Source organism: Oryctolagus cuniculus, chromosome 13, assembly GCF_051225735.1.
Source record: "Oryctolagus cuniculus isolate XC-2025 breed Fujian yellow rabbit chromosome 13, ASM5122573v1, whole genome shotgun sequence".
NCBI classification, from domain to species: Eukaryota; Metazoa; Chordata; class Mammalia; order Lagomorpha; family Leporidae; genus Oryctolagus; species Oryctolagus cuniculus.
The window spans coordinates 94,720,508-94,744,387 of NC_142879.1; the positions used below are offsets into that span (position 1 = coordinate 94,720,508).

The following is a 23,880-nucleotide window of genomic DNA, read 5'->3' on the forward strand; positions in this document are numbered from 1 at the left end:
GAAATCCAGGCATATTTTTTCATACTTTGCATTTTCCATGAACTTTCTTAAGATCCGCCCATATACACAGAAATGGCTTTGGACAGTATTTTTAGGCACTTGTTGAAGGCATCACAAGTATAAGCTTACTTTAAGAAGATCCTGGAGTAATGGATCTAAAAGATACATTTCTCTTAGTGCAAAAAAAAAAAAAAAAAAAAAAAAGAAATCCCAGCAAAGGGAAGTCCAGGCTCAAGGAAGGCTCCCATCCAGAGAACCTACCAGTCACTTGATAAAAACGTGCTCAGATTTAATTACTTCATGGGAAATTCCTATAGAGCAGCTTTAGGATTTGTCCTTGGTGAGATGCAATCAATTACTATAAAATAAGTCAGAACTTGACAAGTCATTGTATGGTCATGTACCTGGTGCTTTGGAAAACCAATAATAAACCAACGTGATCTAGTTAGCCCTCTGGCTTTCTTTAAGCCAAAACTAACAGTACCTGATTCCAGGTAAGTTGTAAAACCAACAGCTGCTGCAGGGAAGCAGGCAAGCCACCCCTCCCCCCACAGTGAGAACAGCTTCCAGACAACACACAGGGTAGCTTCTCAGCATGAGAGCAGCAGAGGCAGCAGCCCAAGCCAGGGAGAAAGATCATACTCTCTGCACAACCTGAAAATGCAGAACTGTGACTGCGCCGCCGGAAGCCATGAGCATGATGTTAGTGGTGGCAGGGATGAAGTTGGAGGAAGAAGGCAGCAGAAGATCTGGCACAGAGGAAGAGTTCAACAAACGATAATGCCCATTCCTGTAACTATTATTATTATTATCCCAGATGTATACTGGCCAGGGTTCCAGTGCAAAGACAGAGCAGGCAGGGCAGATCCAGGTGGCATGACTGGGCTTTTTGTGAGCTGACTGAAGGCACTTTATGGTAAGATAAACGTGAAAGCATGGTAGTGAAGGAAGCAGATGCTGCACGGTGATACAATCGATGATGTGGTCAGGCATCACTATCTTACTTTCAGACACACATGCAGAGGTTAAGCAGTTCTAACTTAAAGGAAATTAAAATACCAAAACAGTTATGTTTAAAATCTCCAAGAGATATGGCTCAATGTGATGCGATAGCCTTGGATGACCTGTTAAAAAAATTGCTGGGGGAAGGTGAAGGCCAGAGACAGAGAGAGAAGAGGTGAGACAGGAAATTAAAAAATCTAAAAAAAAAACAAAAAGCAAATAGGGGCCAGTATTGTGAAGCTCAGCAGGTTAAGCCACTGTCTACCAGATCGGAATGCCAACCCAGATCGGAATGCCAATCCCAGCTGCTCCACTTGTGATCCAGCTCCTTTGCAACTGGGAAAGCAGCAGCAGATGGCCCAAGTACTTGGGCCCCTGCCACCCATGTGGGATACCCGGATGGAAGTCCAGGCTCCTGGCTTTGGCCTGACCCAGCCCCAGCTACTGCGGCCATTTGGGGAGTGAAACAGTGGATGGAAGATTTCTTACTCTGTTTGTCTCTCCCTTTCCCTATGTCCCTGTGCCTTTCAAATAAAATAAATCTTCAATAATTAATATTTTTTAAAAAATGTGAAAGTCCCACTTGTCACCAGAAAGTCAGCGTTTGTGCTGTGTAGCCTCTCCTTTGTCTTAGGAAGTAGTTTCATTTTCCTCTCTTGTCCAAACATTCTAGAGCACAGGCATGATCTGGACTGTAAAATTCCTACAGAGAAGTCACCTACACGCCCCTTCCGCTAGCCCCAAACCAACCACAGACAGTTCAGGCTGGGGGTGGGAGTGCCAACACCTGTGAGAGGAAAGGCTGCCGGCTCATGGCTTGTTTTTTTTTTATCGTTTTTGTTTTTGTTTCAAACACCATGAAAGCAGGCAATCTCTTCTACTCAACCAAAACAGATAGAGAGAGAGAGAGAGAGAGAGAGAGAGCGAGCTGTATCCATCCTTATGGCAAATAGTGGGCTATTGGAAAAGAAAAATGACAGCGATCTAGTAATTGACAAACTAAGGCTACTGTGTTAGTGTACTCACTCAAGCCCCGATACTCAGAGCCCCAAAACAGGCAAAGCTAAGATTCCACGCTGACAACTAAGCTCAGAAAAGGCAGCCAGCCGGGGTGGAGCCGGGGCTCCTGGGAGAAGGCTGAGGACTGCAAGTTGCAAGGATAGGGTAGACCTTCGGGCCCCTGCAGCTGCAGCACATGTAGAGACCACAGACCGATCGCCACGTGGTTCTCGTCTCCCGCATTCTTCACCAACCAGAAAACCCAGCTACCACGTTTAGAACGTATTTTTCTTTTTTTTAATAAGGAGATAAGTTGACCAAAGTGATCAGAATTACCCTTAGCCTTTCTTCATGTGTGGAAGCTGGCAGAGATGAGCTCTGATACCATATATCTGCTAAGGGTTGTACAGCATGGTGCCAAATAGGAGAGAAGTTCTCTTGTGAAAAGATGAGAGGTTTTTAAGCTAATCATATGTAGAGAGTTAGGAGATTTTGCTTAATATACAGAATAAATCAACAATAGGACACTAAACTCATCTATTCAACGAAATAAACGAGCCAACTCTTTCTTGCAGCCACAGTGGCACTGCCAGGTTAACTGAGTGACTCCCCCGGCCCAGCAGAGTTGACGCTGTTCACACAGTCTTCTGTGCAAAGCATTTTATGTTCTTACTGTCTCCAAGAAGCTAAAGCCATTTGTAGGTTTCTTAAAAAAAAAAAAAAAAATCCAGCTTACAAAGGGTTGGGGGGAGTCACACACTGGCTGGCTCACTAGGTAAAAAAGAATGAGTTAATCTGCAAAGCCTGCCCATCTATCTGCAGAGTGCAGCCCAAGGGCTTGGCATGCACCACACGTAGGCCTGTCCCAGATTTACAGGCACGAAAACAGCAGCCAGACGGCACAGCTCAGTCCAGTCAAGGGCCAGACACTCAGCAGAAAACGCCAGAGTTTTCAGATGTACATCCTTTTCACAGACTCATTGCTTTAAAAAAAAATTGACTTAATTTCAACCTCTTTTAACTGTTCCCTTCTGCAAGAAGCCCAGAGTGTTCCAGGTAAACCTAGAAAGTAGATTGTTGGGGGCCAGCGCTGTGGCATAGCAGTGCCAGCATCCCATATGGGCACCGGTTCGAGTCTGGCTGCTCCACTTCTTACCCAGCTCTCTGCTGTGGCCTAGGAAAACAGTGGAAGATGGCCCAATGCCTTGGGCCCCTGCACCCAGGTGGGAGAACTAGAGGAGGCTCCTGGCTCCCGGTTTTGGATTGGCCCAGCTCCGGCCAGTACAGCCAACTGGGAAGTGAACCAGGGGATGGAAGACCTCTTTCTCTCTCTGCCTCTCCTCTCTGTGTAACTCTGACCTTCAAATAATAAATAAATATTTCGAAAAAAAAAAAAAAAAGACAGTAGACTGTGGCACAGCAGATTAAAGCCCTGGCCTAAATCCTATGTGGGCACCGATTCTGGTCCCAGCTGCTCCTCTTCCAATCCAGCTCTCTGCTGTGGCCTGGGATAGCAGCGGAGGATGACCCAGGTCCTTGGGCCCCTGCACCCATGTGGGAGACCTGGAGGGGGCTCCTGGCTTTGGATTGGCACAGCTCCGGCTGTTGCAGCCATCTGGGAGTGAACCAGCGGATGAAAGACCTCTCTCTCTGTCTCTACCTCTCTCTGTAACTCTTTCAAATAAATAAAATATAACATAAAAAAAAATCGTCTTCTAAATTCGACCTGAAACAGGTCTAGAACAGCGACCCCAGAAGGCCTTTGTCAATGTCGTGAGACAGTTTTGACTGTCCTGACTGTAGGGAACAGGTTGCTCCTGGCATCCAGTGTATAGAGTCAGGGATGCTGCCTCACCTACTACTTATCCAGACCCAAATGCCATCGTGCTGAGGTTCTGTGGCTATGACCCAAAGAGCACACCAAGAAGACAACTGGACCTCCATAGTTCCCTCAAAGGTCTAAGAATGAATGAGTTCAGCTGAGGACCCCAATTCTGTGCCTGGCCACAAACCAATGGAGCCAAACTCGTGCATACCTTGTCCCCTGACAAGCAAACGTTTCCTTGCCCCATCAGAGCTCAAAGCTTTGCTAGCAGCATTCTTCCAGGGAGGCAGTTGGGCAAAACACTATATTTATTGGACAGATGAAGATCCAGAACCAAAAGGTTAGTTTATTCAACCACAGTCATTGTGCTGTAGGTTCACAACTGCTCACCCAAACTCTGGGAGTTAGAAGTATGCCAGAATTCAGAAGGTTTTAGATTTAAAAAGCAGCATGGACCCTCACACACATAACCTAGAGCTCTCAGGAACATGCTCCGCAGAATACGACCTCCATCGAGAGAGGAACAAATCATGACACCAAACAGGGTAAGCAAGGGCTAGAGCCAACCTTGCTACAGCTCAGTCAAAGCTTTGTTGCCAAGTGTCCAAGAAAAAGCCTGTAGGTTTTAGGGTTCTGTGGACCTGAGACTACAGGGACAGGATTTTCACCTACAGAATGAAGAGGTGATGATATCCCAAACTGATGTGATTCAATTAGATAATATTTGTTGCTCCTTGGGCAAAGGCCCATTGGATCATCCTTCAGTAAGAATATCAAGATCTGCCTGTTAGAACTTTTTTGGGGGAGGGGTGGGGAGGATGTGCCATGAAAAGCCCTCAGACAGGCATTTTCTGATCAAGTAAGTTGATCCCTAGGCTGTTCCCATGTGCAGGAAGACAGATTTCAAAAGCCTGATCATTTGGGGCCAGTGCTGTGGCATACTGGGTTAGGCCTCTGCCTGGGATACCAGTATATGGGTGTCCGTTCCAGTCCTGGCTGCTCCATTTCCGATCCAGCTCCCTGGGAAAACAGTGGAAGATGGCCCAAGAAGTGCTTGGGCCTCTGCAACCATGTGGGAAACCAGGGAGAAGATCCTGGCCCTGGCTTTGGATTGACCCAGCTCCGGCCATTGAGGCCAATTGCGGCCATTGGATGGAAGATCTCTCTCTCTCTCTCTCTCTCTCTCTCTCTCTCTCTGCCTCTCCTCTCTCTGTGTAACTCTGACTTTCAAATAAATAAATAAATCTTTAAAAAAAAAGTCTGATCATTCCTTGGGCCCATAGTTCAACTACACTCCCTGATATATCCTCTATCAGCTGTCAATTACTGATCAAACAGTTGTCATAAAGACTAGAGTAGGACAAACACACTACCGGCACCCAAGCAGTGTCTCTGGCAACACCACAGAACAGGAACTGCAGAAATTCCCGTGTATTTCCCGAAAGGAAACGAGAGCTGACCGCTCAGGATTCCTTGTTCCCCACCGAGGGAAAGGGCAGGATGCGGCACTCCCACCAGTCAACTTTTCTGTTGCTCACCCCCAAGAGCCATCAGAATCAGGCACCCTCACTGTCTACACGGACCTCCCACAACAGGGACCTCCGAGCCTTCGCTTTTCCTAGCTGATGATGGAGCAAATAAGTCTGGTTGACTTCAAAAGCGAGCCCAGATGATCTTGGCGAAGACCTACAAGATACGTTTCGTTATCATTGCCTGAATTTTGAAATGTGCCAAGTCTGGTAGGGTACAGGGCTGAACAGAGTGTGAGAAAATGCAGATCAACAAGTAGAGGACACGACGACCAATTAAAAAGACACAAACAAAAGCTCTCCATCTTCAGGACGGAAGACTAGATACCTTCACATACCCAACACCCTTGCCCTCCCACTCTCTGCCAACTGCAGACGTGGCCCCTGGTTTCTCAGCCTTGGCACTACTGACACGTGGGGCTACAGAATTCCTTGTGGTGACGGCTCTCCCGCCATTGCAAGCTGTTGGGCAGCATCCCTGGCCTCTACACACCAGGGGCTAACAGAAATTCCACACTCCAATTATGGCTAACTAAAAAAAAAAAAAAAAAGAAAGAAAGAAAAAAAGTCTTGAAACATCAGCAAATGTCCCTAGAGGTAAAATTCGCTCTCCTTACCCTAGGGCTGTGAGACACTGAATTCCCTTAGTCCTGCAGATGACAGTGACATGGACAAAGTAAGCCATCTGGGACAAGTCAGTTTCTCAACTATGAAATAACAGAAATAACTTCCTTCCTATCCTCCACCCAAAGTCCCTAGGAGGATAAGGCAGCCAGAGTCGTGAAGGGACTTCGGTCCAGGATGTAACTGCAACATTATGGAGATAACTAGAACTGTCCATGAAAATCACAAGGATTCCTGGGGAAACGTTCTGGAAACCATAAATCTTTGGTGAATTCGAAAATAAGTTGCTAATTAAAAAAAAAAAAAAAAAACCACACATCTCATTTGAGGAATCTCTGAGCCCAAAGACCTAGGAAAGCCACATTGCATATAGCAGAACCTAACTCAGTAAGCACACCCATGCCTTGCAACAGTGGGAAAAATCAGCCCACAGCTCCAGGTGGAAGGCTCCTTTGGACATCTGCAAGCGGGCTCGTGGGCAAAGAGGAGGGGGAGGAGGCCCTGAGGCTAATGAGCTCATTCCACACCAGTGAGCAGGGGACAGCGGCCATCAGGACCAGACACCAGGAATGGAAATTCACTAGGGCAATTTGACCTCAAGAAGATCCAAATGGAAGACGATAAGACACCAGCCTGCAAATCCTCTCGTTAGAACTGATGTTTGAAAATTGCCCAGGTCAGAAAAACACAAACAAAAACCACGGAGCCACAGTTTATAAAAGGAAACAAACACATAGCAATAAAAATTAAAAAAAAAAAAAACTTCTTTGCAGCCAGTAATAAACAAATGGTTATACAGACCCATGAGCACAGCCTATCAACAGCCATTTCACAAAAGCAGGAAAAGGACTCCGTGGGCAGACCTAGGAACCCGCGCCAGCTCTCAAGAGTCTGATGGATGCTGCTGACACACTGGCAGGGACCCGACACCGCTGCCACTCCTGAGAATGGCCCAGGCGTGCGGGCGCTGGGACAATCCACGATGGGACCAGCCTTTTAACTCAGCCAGTGCCACATCCTGGGATTGAGGTAATGATGCTGAACAGTGAAGAGATTTAAACATGTATATAGCTCCTGCAGGGTTCTGATAGCTGAAAACTGGGGACTAACCTAAATGGTCCAAAGCTATAGGAATGATGGAAGCAGTTAAGGGCGAATCACGAGACATCAAGGTAATGCAGCAGTATCTGAACGCCTCAAGCAATAGCTGTGGAATGTATTTATCAAGTAGAAAATAATCATGATGGGTTAAAAAAAAACATACTGCACCAAATAGATTCACTATAATTTTAATAATGTACATATGTCCTGGAAATACAACATTTCACATATAGCCTTTTGCCTATGTAAGACCTGAAGGAATCAGATGAAAATACTAACAAAGACCGTGGAGGAATTAAGTAACTTATACCAAAAATAATCTTTTTCCATTTTAAAAGCTTCATTACATTAATTTGAAAGATGACGATAGGATTTTCTGTAATCATATTTGAATAATGTGGTCCAAACTATGAGCATGTTGGTTCTTTCTCTCCAAATACTATTTAGTCCTAAACTGCCAGAAGCTCAGAGTTACATTGCTATCTCTGTTCCTTGTGAAGCAGACTGTAGGGAGGTGGTGCCAGTTCTGCATTAATAATAGAAAGTTCCCACCACGGCTTTGTCTCATTTCTTTCAGTGTCTAACTCTGCCCACCCAGGGAATGACTGTATCACTTCTACAAGTGTGAGACCTGCAAACAGATGCTTGGGCACTGAGGCAGCTGGCGGGGAGGTGGCAGGCAGAAGAGCCCCATCCCTCTCTTCCCTGCGCTCAGCCCCCTGGAGAGCCATCCCGGCCACTGCAGGGCTCTCAATCACCAGTCAAGAGAAACAAGAAGGGTGAAGGGAACACTGACCTCATATATAAAGTACACCTTGGCCCCCACGTAGATTCCCATGCGCACCACCGCGCGGACAGCAGCGTTCATTCCTGTGAAGAGAACAGCAGCAGCCATTACTCAGGAGCTTGGGGGAAAAACTCCAGCTCTGCCGTGAATTCACTCATCCCCTGTAAACCGTGCACCTCGCCTGAGCCCGTTTCCTAACGCGAGCGATGGGTGCCACACACCCTCCACGATTAGTGTGAGGATCAGAGGCACAGCAAACAGAAATGCATAGACAACCATGGACCCAAGAGAGTCAGGAGCACTTCCGGTTCGCAACATCACCCCCTCCATTTGCAGGCAATTCCATCCAATCACAAAACGACACACAGGGCATGGTGCTACTTATAGATGACCAAATTCCAAGATGTTAACATTGAAGGGGGCAATCGGTCTCTGGTTTCAGAAGATGAAAATTTATTCCATGGGGCCAGTGTTATGGTGTAGCAAGTTAAGCACCAGTTCATGTCCTGGCTGCTCCACTTCTGATCCATCTCCCTGCTAATGGCCTGGGAAAGCAGTAGAAGATGGCCCAAGTCCTTGGGCCCCTGCACCCACGTGGGAGACCCGGAAGAAGCTCCTGGCTCCTGTCTTCAGCCTGGCCCAGCCCTGGCAGTTGCAGTTATCTAGTGAGTGAACTAGCGGATGAAAGACTTTCTGTCTGTCTCTGTCTCTCTCTCTCTGTAACTCTTTCAAATAAGTAAATACATCTTTAAAAAAGAAATAAGGGGCTTTCTCCTTTCCTCCACCATCGTGGTGGGTGTCCCTGATTCTTCCTCGCCATGTCTTCTCACAAGACCTTCAGAATCAAGAGGTTCCTGGCCAAAAAACAAAAACAAAACCGCCCCATTCCGCAATGGATTCGGATGAAAACTGGTAATAAAATCAGGTATAACTCCAAGAGGAGACATTGGAGAAGAACCAAGCTGGGTCTATAAGGAATTGCACTTGAATGGCGTGCTCATTTCTTCTGTCTCAATGTCACAACGTCATTATCACCACATCAAGCTGAAGATGTCACCATCATCTGGACAGCTGGACATGTTTGATTAGGGCTGTGACCAGTGGGCTGGTTCAGTAATAAATATGTGATCCCTTTTGAAAAAAAAAGAAAAAAGAAATAAGGGGCTGATGCTGTGGCTCAGGGGGTTAAAACCCAGGTCAGCAGTGCCGGCATCCCATATGGGCACTGGTTCAAGTCTCGGCTGCTACACTTCCAAACCTGCTCTCTGGTATGGCCTGGGGAAACAGCAGAAGATGGCCCAAGTCCTTGGGACCCTGCACCTGTAAGGGAGACCCGGAAGAAGCTCCTGGCTTCTGGCTAAGGATTGGCCCAGCTCCGGCCATTGCAGCCATTTGGGAAGTGAACTAACAGATAGAAGACCTCTCTCTCTCTCTTTCTCTCTCTTGCTCTACCAGTGGATGGAACCACCCCACACCACCCCACACCACCCCACCCCACCCCACCCCACTCTGCTTCTGCCTCTCTGTAACTCTTTCAAATAAATAATTTTTAAAAAAAGAAAAAAAATTATTTTGTCACCAACTACCAGTATAAAAATAAGAAAACTAAGGCAAAGGCCTTAAGTAAAAAACAAATCATGCAATTTTATTAGTTAAAAAGTTAAATTGGTATACTACACATAAGCATACTTAAGACAAAGTGAGGATTTGCTCACACTTCACTTAAATTAAAAGCAGGTTTGTGTAATGAATCATCACGTAAGTCCATTAGGCTCAAGACTGCTTTCCATTAAAATCCCATTCGGGTAAGCTGAAACTTACCTGAATAGGCCTGGAGCCACCACCTCGGCTAAGAAGCTAAGGCCCATCAGGAGAGAAGTGAAAAGGAAAGAGGGCTGAGGCCACGCAGATCTGAGGCCTTCAAAATGAAGAGACCTGGCGTGCTCAGCCACATCACTCAGACACCCAACATTTCCAACCTTCCTCCTTGGAAACGTAAACCTCAGAAACGAGTGTCAGAACTGAAGACGTCAGGGATGGGGGTGATGAAGTGACACTTCTGGCAAACACACAAATAGAACTGTGTGGTTCCACAGCAGTGTACCGTGGCAGACAAGGAGACATTTGTATATATTCATATGGTAAACTGGCTCAGAAATACGGCCCCAACTCTTAACTGAGGGGCGAGCGTTTGGCTCAGCAGTTAAGACTGCTTGAGATGCCGGCCTCCCATATCTGAGAGCTTGCTTGGAGTCCCAGCCCCCTTCTGATCCGTCTCCCTGCTATGTGCATCCTAAGAAGTAGCATGTGATGGCCCGAGTACTTGGATTCCAGGCCACATGTGGGAGACCTGGATGGAGTTCTGGGCTCTTGGTTTTGGCCTGGCCCAGCACCGGCTATTGTGGGAATGTGGGGAATGAACCAGAAGATGCAAGATCTTTCTCTTGTTTCGACGCATTTCAAGTAAAATGAAATCTTAAATTATGTTGTACCAGGTCTGTGATGCTGGGACTTTTCCATCACCTCTGAAAACTTACAATTTTGAATGACAATATCCACTTAGCTAAAAAAAAAAAAAACAACTTAGGGGTATATGTCTGGGATATAAATGCATGTTTAATCTCTCTCTACATATATACATATATATGGATATGTACACACACATATATAAACGCATATTTAGTTTTTATTACTTCATATTCAAACCTAGTTGATTACACAAAGAATTTTTATGACCTGCAAATTAGTTGGTGGCCACCTCTTAAGACACACAAACTCAGTATTTCAAGATACAATAAATTTCATTTGTATCCTGATAATTGTCCCTCTCTCTGTACTCTTTGCTGAGTAGCACAACTTTCTTCTCTGTGACTCACTGCAGAAATGTTGAATATTTTCCAAGCACCTGCCCCTAACACTAACATCTTGCCCTACCACCACCTTCCACCGAAGCCCCCTGGCCCAGTCTCACATCATCCTCCTGCGTGTCCCCTGACACTTGTTTCCTTTTACACTCCACAATGTCTCTGAGCTGCTTCCTCTGCTGGTATCCATGTTCTCTCCTAACGCACAAAATGGGCTTTGTCCCTCCCCAGCACCCCCAGGGCCTGGGAGAGGCAAACTCAGCTCCTCTGGGGGGAGCTCTTGGGCCACGTCCTGGGGACTCTCCTACCCGCTCTGGGGCAACTGGTGGCTCCCATGCTGAACCTCAGTGTCTGTCCCATGCCAGCAACTCCTGGGATGCCCCACTGACCCCTGCCCCTCCAAGATTGCCTGATTTCTGCCTCACCGGACTCCCCTTGTTCCCTCTTGCACACACACCTGTGCTACATCATCACACCTGTGCCTCCCCCACCCACCCCAGGGGCAACTCTCTGGTATCCAGGTCAGGTGCACTTGGACCCCTTAGGCTATAACCACTGCTTGCTCAAAAGCAGCCCTTCGTGGTTCCTTCTGAGAGACTATGCTTCCAGGATTTTATGCTATGTTCACTAACAGATGAGCTAAGCACCAGACGCTGAAACCATACCATGTGACTCCACGGGGCACCAGGTGATAAAGCACAATCAGTGCGTGGCTTGTCGCCCATCCCCCTTCACCTCCCCTCCTTTCTGAAGACCTCATTTCCAAGGAGTCCTTCATAAATAAAGAACAAACGCAGGGAATCAAAAAAAAAAAGTGTAGATGGAAAAGTCTGCGGAAAGACCTACGGACCTACGTAAGAGAAGGTGACCACTGTGCAGAATAAAAAACATGGCCCAACTCTCACCTCTGTCCCAGGAGGTATGCACACCTCACCTCCCCGCCTCAGTTCCACCTGGGCCTCTTCTGGGTGAGCCTACACCCCCTGGGGAGGAACAGCAAGGTTACCCCACAGCCGTCCACCTTGAACCTGGATGGACAGGGGGCAAGGGCACACACAGTGCAGGGCCCAGCCCCAGTCTTTCTCAGGGGAGTCTGAGAGTTTGCATTTCTAACAAGTTCCCAGGTAAGGTGAGGATCTGGCTTTGCAAAGCTGGAAAAAAAAAAAAAAAGCTTAACAGCTAAACCCAAAGGGTTTTTTTTTTCTGGTGTCAGGAAAATGGTGGGATCCACACCCTGATTTACATCCTAGGCCCTAGCCCCAGCCGCCATTACTGGAAGCCAGGTGGCCACATGGCCCAACCACCAGTGTCAAGCTCCACCCCCATCCTAATGGGATTCGCTGCTCCTGCTTCCCTGCCCACCCTCCGGCAAAGTGTTAAAAGGACTTGTTTCTGAACACGTGGCTCTCTTGGCTCCTCTTTTCTCTCCTGCTCGCTAGCTCTTTTCTCGTCGCTAGCGCCTCTCCTTTTTTTTTTTTTTTTTTTGACAGGCAGAGCAGATAGTGAGAGAGAGAGAGAGAGAAAGGTCTTCCTTTTGCCGTTGGTTCACACTCCAATGGCCGCCGCGGCCGGCACGCTGCAGCTGGAGCACCGCGCTGATCCGATGGCAGCAGCCAGGTACTTACCCTGGTCTCCCATGGGGTGCAGGGCCCAAGCACTTGGGCCATCCTCCACTGCACTCCTGGGCCACAGCAGAGAGCTGGCCTGGAAGAGGGGCAACCGGGATAGAATCCAGCACCCAGACCGGGACTAGAACCCGGTGTGCCGGCGCCGCTAGGCAGAGGATTAGCCTAGTGAGCCTCGGCGCCGGCCCTCTCTCTCTCTTACACTCTCCTTCTCCCCACCTCTCCGGTCTGCTGCGTTTTCCCCAGTAAACCCTTTCCCGTACTCCGATGTTTGGTGTGTTTTGTGGCGGCCTTACAGCAAGTTGGTGTGCACGTTAAACAGCTTCGGCACTCCTGGCCCCTTCAGCTCCGGAGCTGGAAGCCTTCAAGGATGTAACTTACTCACAGCCCGAGCAGGAGCCGGAGCTGGAGCCGGAGCCTGAGCCCGAGCAGCTGGGTCAGACCTCCCAGGAAGCCTGCAGAGGGCCTGATACTTCCCCGAAGGGATGTGAAAGCTGAGCTAATGAGAGGATAACCTGATTGACTGAAGGTGATAAAATAATAAACGCAACTGAAACGCTCCTCTCATGTTCACTTAAAAGATGTCCTACTTTCCTCTATTACAATGACCGGGCTTCAGATTCCCCAAAGGGAAATTTAACGGAGAAAAAATGTCTGCTGAGACCAGGTTCTTATTTAGTTGCTGAGGGCGGGGCCTGCGTGGCTGTTAAAAGCTCCCCACCTGAATTAGTGCAGTCAGGTCTGCCGGCTGCTGCCTCTGGTGCTGGGCCCTGCAGGGCAAGGCTTAAGGAAGACGGGGGTCCCAGGAATGTTCTGTGAAGCCTGGCACTCGAGGACTAAAAGCCAAGGGGGAGGAAGGAGACCAATCCCAAGACAGGAGGCCACTCGCCTGGGTGGACATTTCCTGTTTGTTCATTTTGCTCTGGGGTATCCTTGGGTTGGTTCCACCACCCATCATTGGGGACAAAGGGTATTTGCAGAGTTTGTCACTCCATACTCAACCTACACGCTGAGTAATAGCTCAGGCATGGCTGGGTTCATCCACTTGGGATTTCTGTTAGTAGCTGAACCTGGGGATCCAAACAACGGTTCCTTGAGTCTTTCTGGAATCTTAAAACAGGAAGTAACCTCTCTGTAATTTGCACAGACCCAAACCCTAGTCCTCAGAGAAGGTATGATCTCATTATGAGAACTAAAAAGCAAGCAGACTTTGAGACAACCAGGGAGCAGGTGAGTGGGAAACATCTGTGATGGTGGCAACTGAAAACTGGATGAAGAAATTGTATATATACAATTATATATATAATTATATATACATATATAGTTATATATATGTATATAGTATGGCAGCAGTAAAAAGAAAAATGAAATCCTGTCGTTTGCAACAAAATGGATACAACTGGAAACCATTATACTTAGTGAAATAAGCCAGACCCAAAAAGACAAACACCATATGTTCTCCCTGACCTGTGGTAACTACCAGAGTACCTAAAATGTAATGTATTGGAGTGAAAATGACATTCCGAGCTTCTATCATTGTATACAGCCCTTGTCTCAATTGTTGAGGAAAAGTGGTTCTTTCCTCATACTGTTTGTTGAACTGTTTACTTAGTGCAAGGTTAATTTTACAAAGTTAACTGAAAATAGATCTTTGTCAAAATTAAGAGTGGGAAGAGGAGAGGGAGGAGGGAGAATGGTAGGAGTGTGGTCAGGAGGGAGGACAGGGTGAGAAGAATCACTAGGTTCCTTAATCTCTATGTAGGAAGTATGTGAAATTGGTATACCTTAAATAAAAATTTAAAAATAAAACAATATCTGTGATGGTGAAGTGCAGCTGAAAGATTGCATGAGTAAATTGTTTTGTTGAACCTACACGCACTACAGATCAAGTGGCCCAAAGATAACATCTTCCTTGAGGTCATTCAGACTTTCAGGAATTTACAGCCATGGACTGGCAAGCAAGTATTGAGTAAAGCCTTTTTTTGCTGACCACTCTGGGGTAGACTTCCCTCTTTGTAAGCCTCCCTGAAATTCAGTTCTGATAATACTTAAGTTGCAAGTAATTTTGTTTTTTTAAGAAATAAGGAATATATTGATTACAATACAATAAGCTTGGCTCATTCTGGAATAATCTCTTGACCTAACTCTTTTTGCTGGTGTTTTATCACTTTTCCCACATATTCCCCAGTAACCATAATCGTGCACTTATCATATTTTTTAAGATTTATTTATTTATTTGAAAGGCAGAGTTGCAGACAGGCAGAGGCAGATAGCGAGAGAGACAGAGAGAGACAGAGAGACAGAGAGAGAGGTCTTCCATCCACTGGTTCACTCTCCAAATGGCCTCAACGGCCGAAGCAGGGCTAATCTGAAGCCAGGAGCCAGGAGCTTCTTCCAGGTCTTCCACATAGGTGCAGGGGCCCAAGCACATGGGCCATCTTCCACTGCTTTCCTAGGCCATAGCAGAGAGCTGAATCGGAGTGGAGCATCCAGGACTCAAACCAGTACCCATATGGGATGCCGGCACTGCAGGCAGTGGCTTTACCTGCTACACCACAGCGCCAGCCCCATATATTTATTATTTTCAATACTTAAATTCCTTTTTGAAGAATAAAGTTGGGAGGCTTCCTCCTCACACTAGTTTATTTTAAAATGAACTTAAAACATGTCCTGTGCTATTCTTGCCACTAAGGCTCCTGCACCAAGCCTTATTTTAATAATTTAGTTACGGGGGTTGGGACTCCTAGGGTGAACTTCTTCCTATAGCTCCAAGTCATGAATCTAGCAGCCTCACCATCCGGTGGCCCAATGAAACCACCATGCCATGAGTAAGATCAGGAAGAACTTGAGATAAATCTGCAAGGGGTCTTCAGTCACCTGTTCATCCATCCATCCAGCACACGCGAACTGCCTGTTCTCAGACAAGCACTGCTGAGATCCATCACTGACAAAACAGAAGATTCTGGCCCTGGTGGAGCTTACTCCCAGTTAGGAGAGACCAGTAAGCAGTAAACACACACATTGCACCCACTGGTAAACAGACACAAGTGCTAAGAAGAAAAGAACAAGTAGGGCGGGAGGAGGAGGACTGAGTGTGGTGGATGGCTGCAGGGAGGGTCTGCATATCCATCAGCAGCTTGGAGGGGGGCCTCCCTGAAAAGTGATGCCTGGGGAAAGAACTGAAAGAGGGGAGAGAATTAGGAGCTGGACAAAGGGCCAGAGGCTGCAGCTTGCAGGGAGCCTGAGTGTCCCAGTGTCCTGCATTCCAGTGTCCACTGTAACCATCCTGACCCCTGTCAGCTGTCCCTTGCACACTGCAAGCTTTCACCTAAACTCTCCCGTAGGGATATTTTAACTATAGGTGGCAACACACCACCCATCACTCTTAGGAGCACACTGTCCATTACGGTCACCATGGGCCACAGGCCTCTTGTCCAAATTGAGATGTGCTGCAAGTTGTCAGCATACACCTGATTCCAAAGTCTTAGAGTGGGGGCCGGCGCCATGATGCACTAGGTTAATCCTCCGCCTGCGGCGCCAGCATCCCATATGGGTGCCGGGTTCTAGTAGCGGTTGCTCCTCTTCCAGGCCAGCTCTCTGCTGTGGCCTGGGAGGACAGTGGAGGATGGCCCAAGTGCTTGGGCCCCTGCACCCACATGGGAGACCAGGAAGAAGCACCTGGCTCCTGGCTTCAGATCGGCGCAGCTCCGGCTGTTGTGGCCATTTGGAGAGCGAACCAACAGAAGGAAGACCTTTCTCTCTCTCTTTCTCTCTCACTGTCTGTAATTCTACCTGTCAAATGAATAAATAAAATCTTTAAAAAAAAGTCTTAGAGTAGAAAACAAGAATGGAAGCTGTCTTGTGAATTCTCAATACAGTAACAGAATAGGTATTGAGTTGGTGGTTTAAGTAATAATTATTTTTTTCCGTGAATTTCACCTGTTTCTTTCCGCTGTCAGAAACTCTGCTGCAAAGAATACCCTTCTGCCGACCTACGTGCTATCTACCCTGCTGTGGCAGACAAGCGCCTATCCATCCCATGCTCAGACACAACAGCCCTTCCATGGGGCATTCAGGTGCCCCAGCCCTTGTCCCCTCCGCCTCCATCTGCGCCCGATCCAGCTCCTCATGAGGCACTAAACTCCATGGGCTCCACTCCTTGTCTCCACTCCACAAAGCCACACTTATCAGAGGCAGCTGCTAACCTACACGCACAGCACAAATCCAAAGTCCTCAACTGGCCACCACTCCCCAGAACCACTTCCTCCCATCCCCCACCCCCTCCCCCCAAGCCTGCTCCTTGCCTTTCAGGCAGCTCCCAGCTGGCTCCTCCCTCACTTTGAAGCCAGGTCAAAGGTCCCACACCAGAGGCTGCTCCCTGGCCCCTCCAGAAAACAAAAGCTCTCTTCCCCTACCTCCTGCTTCCCTCTCAGTCGCAGCCCATCTGCCCTTCCCCGCTCAGGACAGCAGGAGCTCCCAGGGAGAAGGGATGCCACTGTTCTATTTCCAGGCCCAGAAGGCAATGGATTCGCTCAGGGGTGACAGGATTACACAAAAATGGAACCAAAACCTCCAAGTGTTAAGCCAGAGATGAAAATGAAAAAAACAAAAGACTATCCTAAATTACTATATTATAGCCTTTTAATCATTTTCTGGTTAAGACTCTCATCAGATCATTTGCATATGCATTTTTAGATGCGGTGTGCTCTATTAATTAATCTTCACAGTCAACATTCTGGCTGAGGTCAGAAATCGATCACTCGGAACAACCAGGGTGTTCTTGTTTGGGGAAGGCCCCTCAAGAGCTCAATTGCAAACTGCCCTCCTGGCTTGGTGTGGTCCACAGCCACCCCAGGGCTCCCAGTAGCACCCACACCCTTCAAGTGTGAATCTCAGGCCACATCCACGCAATCACGTCTTGACAGGATCCCAAGGTGGCAACAAACATGTGAGGCTTGGAGAAGGCAGCTAATGGGCCCTGGGGGAGTGGGAGGGCTGATTTGGGCCTGGAACCGTCCTTCTTCTTCTCTTTCACTCCTGAAGACTTCCCCTGATGTTACAGAAGAAGGGATTTAAAAACAAGAAGACAGAAAGAGAAGATAGATTGAGTGATTCTATTCTGGAAACAAAAGCAGGATCTTAGGGCACCACAAGCAGATAAGAGCGACAGAGACCAGACCAGGCTCTGTCAAGTGTCTCAAGTCCCAGGATACAGGTTTTCCATGTCTGGCTGCTCCTTACACCCTGACAGCACAATTACTGTAATTTCCAACAAAGTGCATGGAGGTAGAGATACAGAGAGTAGGAGTAGTCAGAGGGAACTGGGTTTCCTGACAGATGCTTTGTAGTACATAAAAATCTACCACCAGGCAAAGATTCTTGAACAGTGTAACTCAAAAAGTGACTCAACTATTTCCTTAACATAGAGCCATCTGTTATTACCCATATGCACACTTTTAACATAATTGCATATGTAGGAGATGTACACTTTTGCATTCTCCTGTTCCTTTAACACATGGCTCCCTATTTTCCTTGTGACCTTGACTTCATCTTCATATTTCTAGTGTTCATTGCTTTTGACAGCCCAAGCAAATTGATAGAGCTTATTTAAGTAGCCCCAATTCTACCCGACAAAAGCTTTGAGTTCTCCAGCAAAAGCTTTTAGTTGTCTGCTACCACAGAGGAAAATGGGTTTTTCTTGAAAGACGACCAAATGTTTAGCTTTTAATAGGAATCTGAATATATCACACAAAATATTTGCATTCATAGAAAACGAAGCTATTAAGGAACTCTTCCATTCTACAAGGAGGCTGCACTATAATTCTTACGTACTGCCTCCTAAACCCAACAAATCTTACTAAATGTTAGCTTTTGCTATATTGATTTTAAACTGGGGAGATCCTGTTAAAGAACAAGGATATGTAAGAGTTTCAGGACTGGAAGGGTCCCTGGAACTATGTGAGGTAGATGTCCGTTGTTCTCAATTTCCCTTTCGCATCTTGCTGGGCTGTGAGACAAGCAGAGCCCCAGGTACTGAAGACCCTGGGGTTAATATGTACAGCTGCTCCTTGGTATCGTCAGCAGACTGGTTCTAGGACCCACCTTGGATACCGAAATCTGAGGGTCCTCAAGCCCCTTATATAAAATGGCATGGAGAATAGAACCTATGCATATCCTCCAATTTAAATCATCTCGATTGCTTAAGATATCCGATACTATCTAAATGCCACGGAAATCACGGTTATACTGTATTTTTTAGAGAATATCGATGTGCAAGCTCAGTAGACATGCCAATTTTTTTTCTCCCAAATATTTTCAAATCAAGGTCGGGTAAATCTGCAAACGTAGAACCCACAGACATGGAGGGCCAGCTGTATGCACTAAATCAAAGAATCAACTTAGACCTGGGCCAGGTCTACTAGTACCTCTCAGTTATGACTATGGCTTTACAATTCTAATTCTGAAGCATTCATAGTTCACAGATGGGGCTGGCGCTGTGGCGTAGTGGGTTAGGCCGCTGCCTGCAGTGCCAGCATCCCGTATGGGCACCAGTTTGAGCCCCGGCTGTCCCAGTTCTGATCCAGCTCTCTGCTACAACCTGGGAAAGCAGTAAAGATGGCTCATGTCCTTGGTCCCCTGAACCCACGTGGAAGACCCAGAAGAAACTCCTGGCTCCTGGCTTCACATCAGCACAGCTCCGGCCACTGTAGCCAAATGGGGAGTGAACCAGCGAATGGAAGACCTCTCTCTCTCTCTCTTTCTCTCTGCCTCTCCTCTCTCTGTGTAACTCTTTCAAATAAATAAATAAATCTTAAAAAAAAAAAAAAAGTTCACACACACACACTGCTGTGAACACAAAACAGTACTGTTGATTAGCGAGAGTTTCATTCATTGACATGAGTTCAGGAAAACAGAAGACAGCTAGAACTCCAAGTCATCGGGCTCCTTCTTCAGTGGAGACGGCAGGCTGCAGGTAGCTGACCAACATTTCAATGTCTGCCCCCTGCCACACGCTGTGCAAGGTACTGGAAATGCCTTGGTTCACACGCATGCGCACGTGCGCGTACACACACACACACACACACACCCCAGCCAGCCTCCTCGTCCCTGCAGCCACATGGCTTGGTCCTAACACTTAGCTCTGGGAAGGCCAGTAAGACAGCACATCTCAGCCTTCCTTCGCTCATGCACAAAATGAGGCTAAGTTAGTTCCCGCGAACAAGCGGGCACAAAATGCTACTTTTTCTCTCTATGACTGTAAAGACTTAAATATACTCCAGACTGTGGACTTTCTGCCAACTATGGTACTGATACTCACCTCGCCATGGCCAAAAAGGATTCTCTTTTCACAGCACACCACCCTGAGGACGCACATGGACTTTCCAGGATTCTCAGTTCCACCATGCGCTGGGCCCTCCAGGAGCCATAGCCTGTGTCTCAGACAATGAGTCACTTTTCGTATGGGACACAATATTGTTTGAGGGTAAGTACTTAGTCATGGTGAGCTTATCTGTCCAGCAACGTGGAGCTTATTTTAAGTTAAAGTGCAAACCAATGGCCACTGTGGCCATTTGGAGAGTGAACCAGTGGACGGAAGATCTCTCTCTCTCTCCCTCTCTTCCTCTCTGCCTCTGCCTCTCTGTAATTCTACCTTTCACATAAATACATACATCTTTAAAAAAAAAAGGGGGGGGGGAGGACATGATGTAGTAGATAGAATTTGAAGACCTCTGAGAGCTTTCGTTTAAATCCTGCCATAACCATGTTCGAACCTCCAGAACCTATCTAAATGATTTATTCTGTGTCATTCTTCCCACTTTTAAAATGAAGAAATGCATGCTCTGGAGCCTGATAATTATGCCTGGAGAGAAGAACGGCAAAGTCCCTAGTGCAGAAAGTGTGTCCGATAAACAGTAGCTATGGTCCTCTCAACTTGGAATTTCACATCAGATTAGGAGACTACCCTAAATTAAGACTTGAGTGCATTCCCCTAACTCTCCAGCTGTAGGCAAAATTCTGCTGTCTCAGGGAAAAGCAAATACTGTTATGATTCAGATTCAACACGGTCAGAGAGTAGGGCTACCGTACGTAACACCTCAAGGGAGAACTTGCTCCATACATCTCAGAGAACTTTCGAGCAAAACATGGTACCAAATCCTCAAACAGGTGCACGACTTTATCACAACAGAATCCAACTATTTACAGAGTCTATGACAAAAGGGAAGACATCACCTCAGTTCTAGAGGGGGAGAGTACCTAGCCCAGAGGCTGTGGGGTTGCCTTTTCCCGGGGCAGCCCAGAGGTGTGCCAGCCAAGAGCAGGAGGCCGTCGTATTTGGTGTCACTTGTTGGGCTGCCGGTGGACATCTCCCATCACCCTGATACCATCCCAACCTAGCAATGTTCTCACATAATTGTGGTTTTTCAAACATCCTTTTCTGCTCAAGTGAAGAGGAATAAGCTTCCTGTTAATATGCATGCATAACTCCTTGTACATGGCAGGTGCAGGATAAGTAACAAAAGAGAACAGCTGGGGCCAGCACTGAGGCATTGTAGTTAAAGCCTCCGCCTATGGTGCCAGCATCTCATAGAGGTGCCGGTTCGAATCCTGACAACTCCACTGCAGATCCAGCTCCTTACTAATGCACCTGGGAAAGCAGCAGGAAATGGCCCAGGTGCGTGGGCCTCTGCACCCACGCAGGAGATCTGGAAGAAGCTCCTGACTTCGGACCAGCACAGCTCTGGCAGTTGGGGCCATTTGGGGAGTGAACAAGCCGATGGAAGTCCTCTCTGTCTCTCCCTCCGTCTGTCTGTAACTCTGCCTCTCAAATAAATAAATAAACCTTTAGAAAGAGAGAGAGAATGGTAATTATGCCTATGGCACCATGATCTCACAGGCTCTGCAAAAAATGTCAAGTATTTCAGTGAACTTCTGGTGGTGGTGGGGGCTGTTCAAAAAGGGGCTGATGTCATAGCACAAGTCATTGCTTGCAACACCAGCGTCCCCAGCGAACCATGGGGGTGCCAGTTCAAGTCCCTGATGCCCCATTTCTGACTCCGCTCCCTGCTAGTGTGCATGGGAAGGCAGTCCAAGATGGCCCAAGTACCTGAGGACCTGCCACCCACGTGGGAGACCTAGATGGAGTTCCTAGCTCCTACGCCTGGCCCAGCCACTTCCTTTTGGGTTCATTTGTAAAATGAAGCAGCCTATGGACACTCTCTGTCACTCTGCCTTTCAAAATAAAGCTTAAAAAAAAAAAAAGTATGGCCCATAATATATTTTCAGCCCCTACAGCATCTTTACTCTGAAATAACCTTGACACTCTGACCTCACATGCCCTGGTGGCCAAGGAAGCCACTTCCTCTTCCTGTGCCGGATGTTCTCTGTGGGGGTGCAGCTCAAGACTCATTCAGGGTAAGACTCACTTCCTTCTAACTCGTTCCTAAGTAGGGTCCAGGGACTCAGGTGCTTTCAAAGCTGTTTGAGGGGCGGGGGGGTGGGGAGCCACTCTGGGAATCCACCCCACCGCTGTTAATAGGAGCGCATTTCAAGTGCTGAAATAACCTGTGTGACATCATCTCTTCACCCTCCTACCTCCATTGCTGGCTGTTGCCATTTCCTTACATTTCTCTAAGAAACCAGTCTACGGGGAATGCTAACGCTGGCGCTCACTTTACTAGAAAACGAAATCCCACAGCAACCTGGCTTTCCGACGCGGAGGACGGCGTGGAGGCAGCGGCTGGTGCCTTGGCTCGGTGCATTGCAAGCCTCCCCGGAGACCCCACCCACCCAGCCAGCACAGAGCATCGCCGGCTTAGCGCGCTCCCGCCTCCGAGGCGCACGGCTGCGAGGATGCTGCACCGCGCCGCCGCGCCAGGGCTTCGGGGGGCAGCAGGCGCAACGGGAGGCGACGGGCTGGGCATCACGTAGGCGCCCGCGCAGGGCTGGGGCGGCGCCCACACAGTGCCCCAACCTGCCGCGCTGCGCCGGCCACGCCCAAGGGCGAAAGGAAGGTCACCGGATGCCAAGGCCGAGGGCATGGGGCCCAACCCCCTAGGCATCCCTTCACGGCGTGTGCAACGTTAGGAGAGGAGGCGTCGGGGCCTGGCTGGCGACGCTTCTGGGGCAGGGGGTGATGGAAGCCGCTTAGATTAAGAAGCCAGCCCCCCGGAACGTGGCTCCAGCCAGCACTGATCTGCAAGCAAGGCTCCGAGGGCTGATTCGCCTGAGAAGCCCCGATCTACTTTCTAGTGGTTGGCTTCGTGCTAACCCCCAGCGTCGGGCAAACAGGCGCCTCCTCCGGGCTGGGAGCGCGGCGGGGCGCCCTTTTAAATGCCCCAGAGCCCCGGGCTTGGGTCCCCCTGGCTTTGAGGACGGCGTCCACGTTGGGGAGCCCGGCCGAGTCCGCGCCCGAGCGCCAGTGACGTCGCGGAGTCCCCGCTTCCTGGTCTTTCCCGTCCGCGGGAGGCGAGGGAATGGTGGTGACCCGTTTTTGTTTTCAGTTTTGTCACAAGCCGGAAGCCGAAGGCAGATAACAGCGAGGGAAAACCTTTTTTTTTTTTTTTTTTTTCCCTTCCCGAGGAAATCCAAGGCGCTGCAGGGGCAACGCTAGGCGGGGAGCTTCCTCTGGGCGGCCCCCGCCGGGTCCCGCAATGCAGCAGCGGGGACCCTGCGCGCACCTCCTGGGCCGCCGTGGGGACCCTAGCGACTGTGCCTGCGACGACTCAGGGGCTGGGGTGGGGCAGGAGGACGGAGCTGGGCTTGGCGGCTACGGCATCGGGGAAGTCGCCTTGTACCCACTAAGCTCTTAGCGGAGGCGCCCGGCCCCATCCTACGCCTCCCACGCACAACCACCAACCAGGGCGTTCCGGGCTATCCCACTGCCAGTTCAATAAATAATACATACACCTGGAGAGGTGGAAAACCCATTGATCTTCCCAATGAAAGATCCAACCGCCATAGCCTCCCTCCTGACTCCACGCCGCCCCACCCAAACCCCTGACGTCCCTGGGCGCGGGGGCGTCGCCTTTCCTCCAGCCACCGCTGCTCCGTGCCTTTCCCCCTTTCGCTTCTCTACGAACCCTCCCCTCCCACCTCCCCGGCACTCCTCCCGCCTCGTCTCTCCCCAGCCACCACCCTCGCCACAATCCCTCCGCTCCACGACTCCGCCGCCGCCGCCATCCCCGCGCCTCCCCGGCCCGAGCGCACACCTTGGGCATCCCCACCGCTGGTCAGCACGCCGATGGCTTTGCCGGCCCCGGAGAGGTGCTCCAGGAACTTCCGGTAGGAGCCCCTGGGGCTCGCAGAGACTTTGTTGTCCATGGCGAGGAAGTCGAAGGGACACCCGGCTGGTTCGGGTGCGCGGCAGGCAGTGAGGACCCGGCCCACGCGCGCCCGCCTCGGAACCGCCGCCCCGCCTGCACCCCGCAGGAGCCGCACCCCCAGCTCGACTCGAGCGCCAATGGGCGGCGGCGGGCGGTGCTCGAGCGCGCGGGCGGGGCCTGCTTGGGGCTGCCCAGGACCC

The 23,880-nt window shown here is 48.9% G+C and overlaps 2 protein-coding genes across 6 annotated transcripts in view; one reads left to right on the plus strand and one right to left on the minus strand.

Annotated features, from left to right (window-relative positions):
• The window catches only part of PFKP (phosphofructokinase, platelet), a 68,920-nt gene extending 45,116 nt beyond the window's left edge, over positions 1–23,804 (minus strand). For 2 of the 5 annotated variants that reach the window (XM_008274007.5, XM_051832425.3), the window contains exons 1-2: positions 23,567–23,804; positions 7,877–7,950 (exon numbers count right to left, since the gene is read on the minus strand). In XM_008274007.5, coding sequence (XP_008272229.1) covers positions 7,877–7,950; positions 23,567–23,678 — 186 coding nt within the window. In that variant the 5' untranslated portion in view covers positions 23,679–23,804. 5 annotated transcript variants of the gene reach the window in all.
• LOC127483485 (large ribosomal subunit protein eL39) lies at positions 8,627–9,024 on the plus strand. Its single transcript, XM_070054974.2, has one exon. It carries the CDS (start codon positions 8,686–8,688, stop codon positions 8,839–8,841), a length of 156 nt encoding a protein of 51 aa, XP_069911075.1. The 5' UTR covers positions 8,627–8,685; the 3' UTR covers positions 8,842–9,024.
• Positions 23,805–23,880: the final 76 nt, after the last annotated feature.

Coding starts and splice junctions, on each gene's coding strand:
- LOC127483485 (XM_070054974.2), top strand. CDS start 8,686: ATGTCTTCTCACAAGACCTTCAGAATCAAGAGGTTCCTGGCCAAAAAA.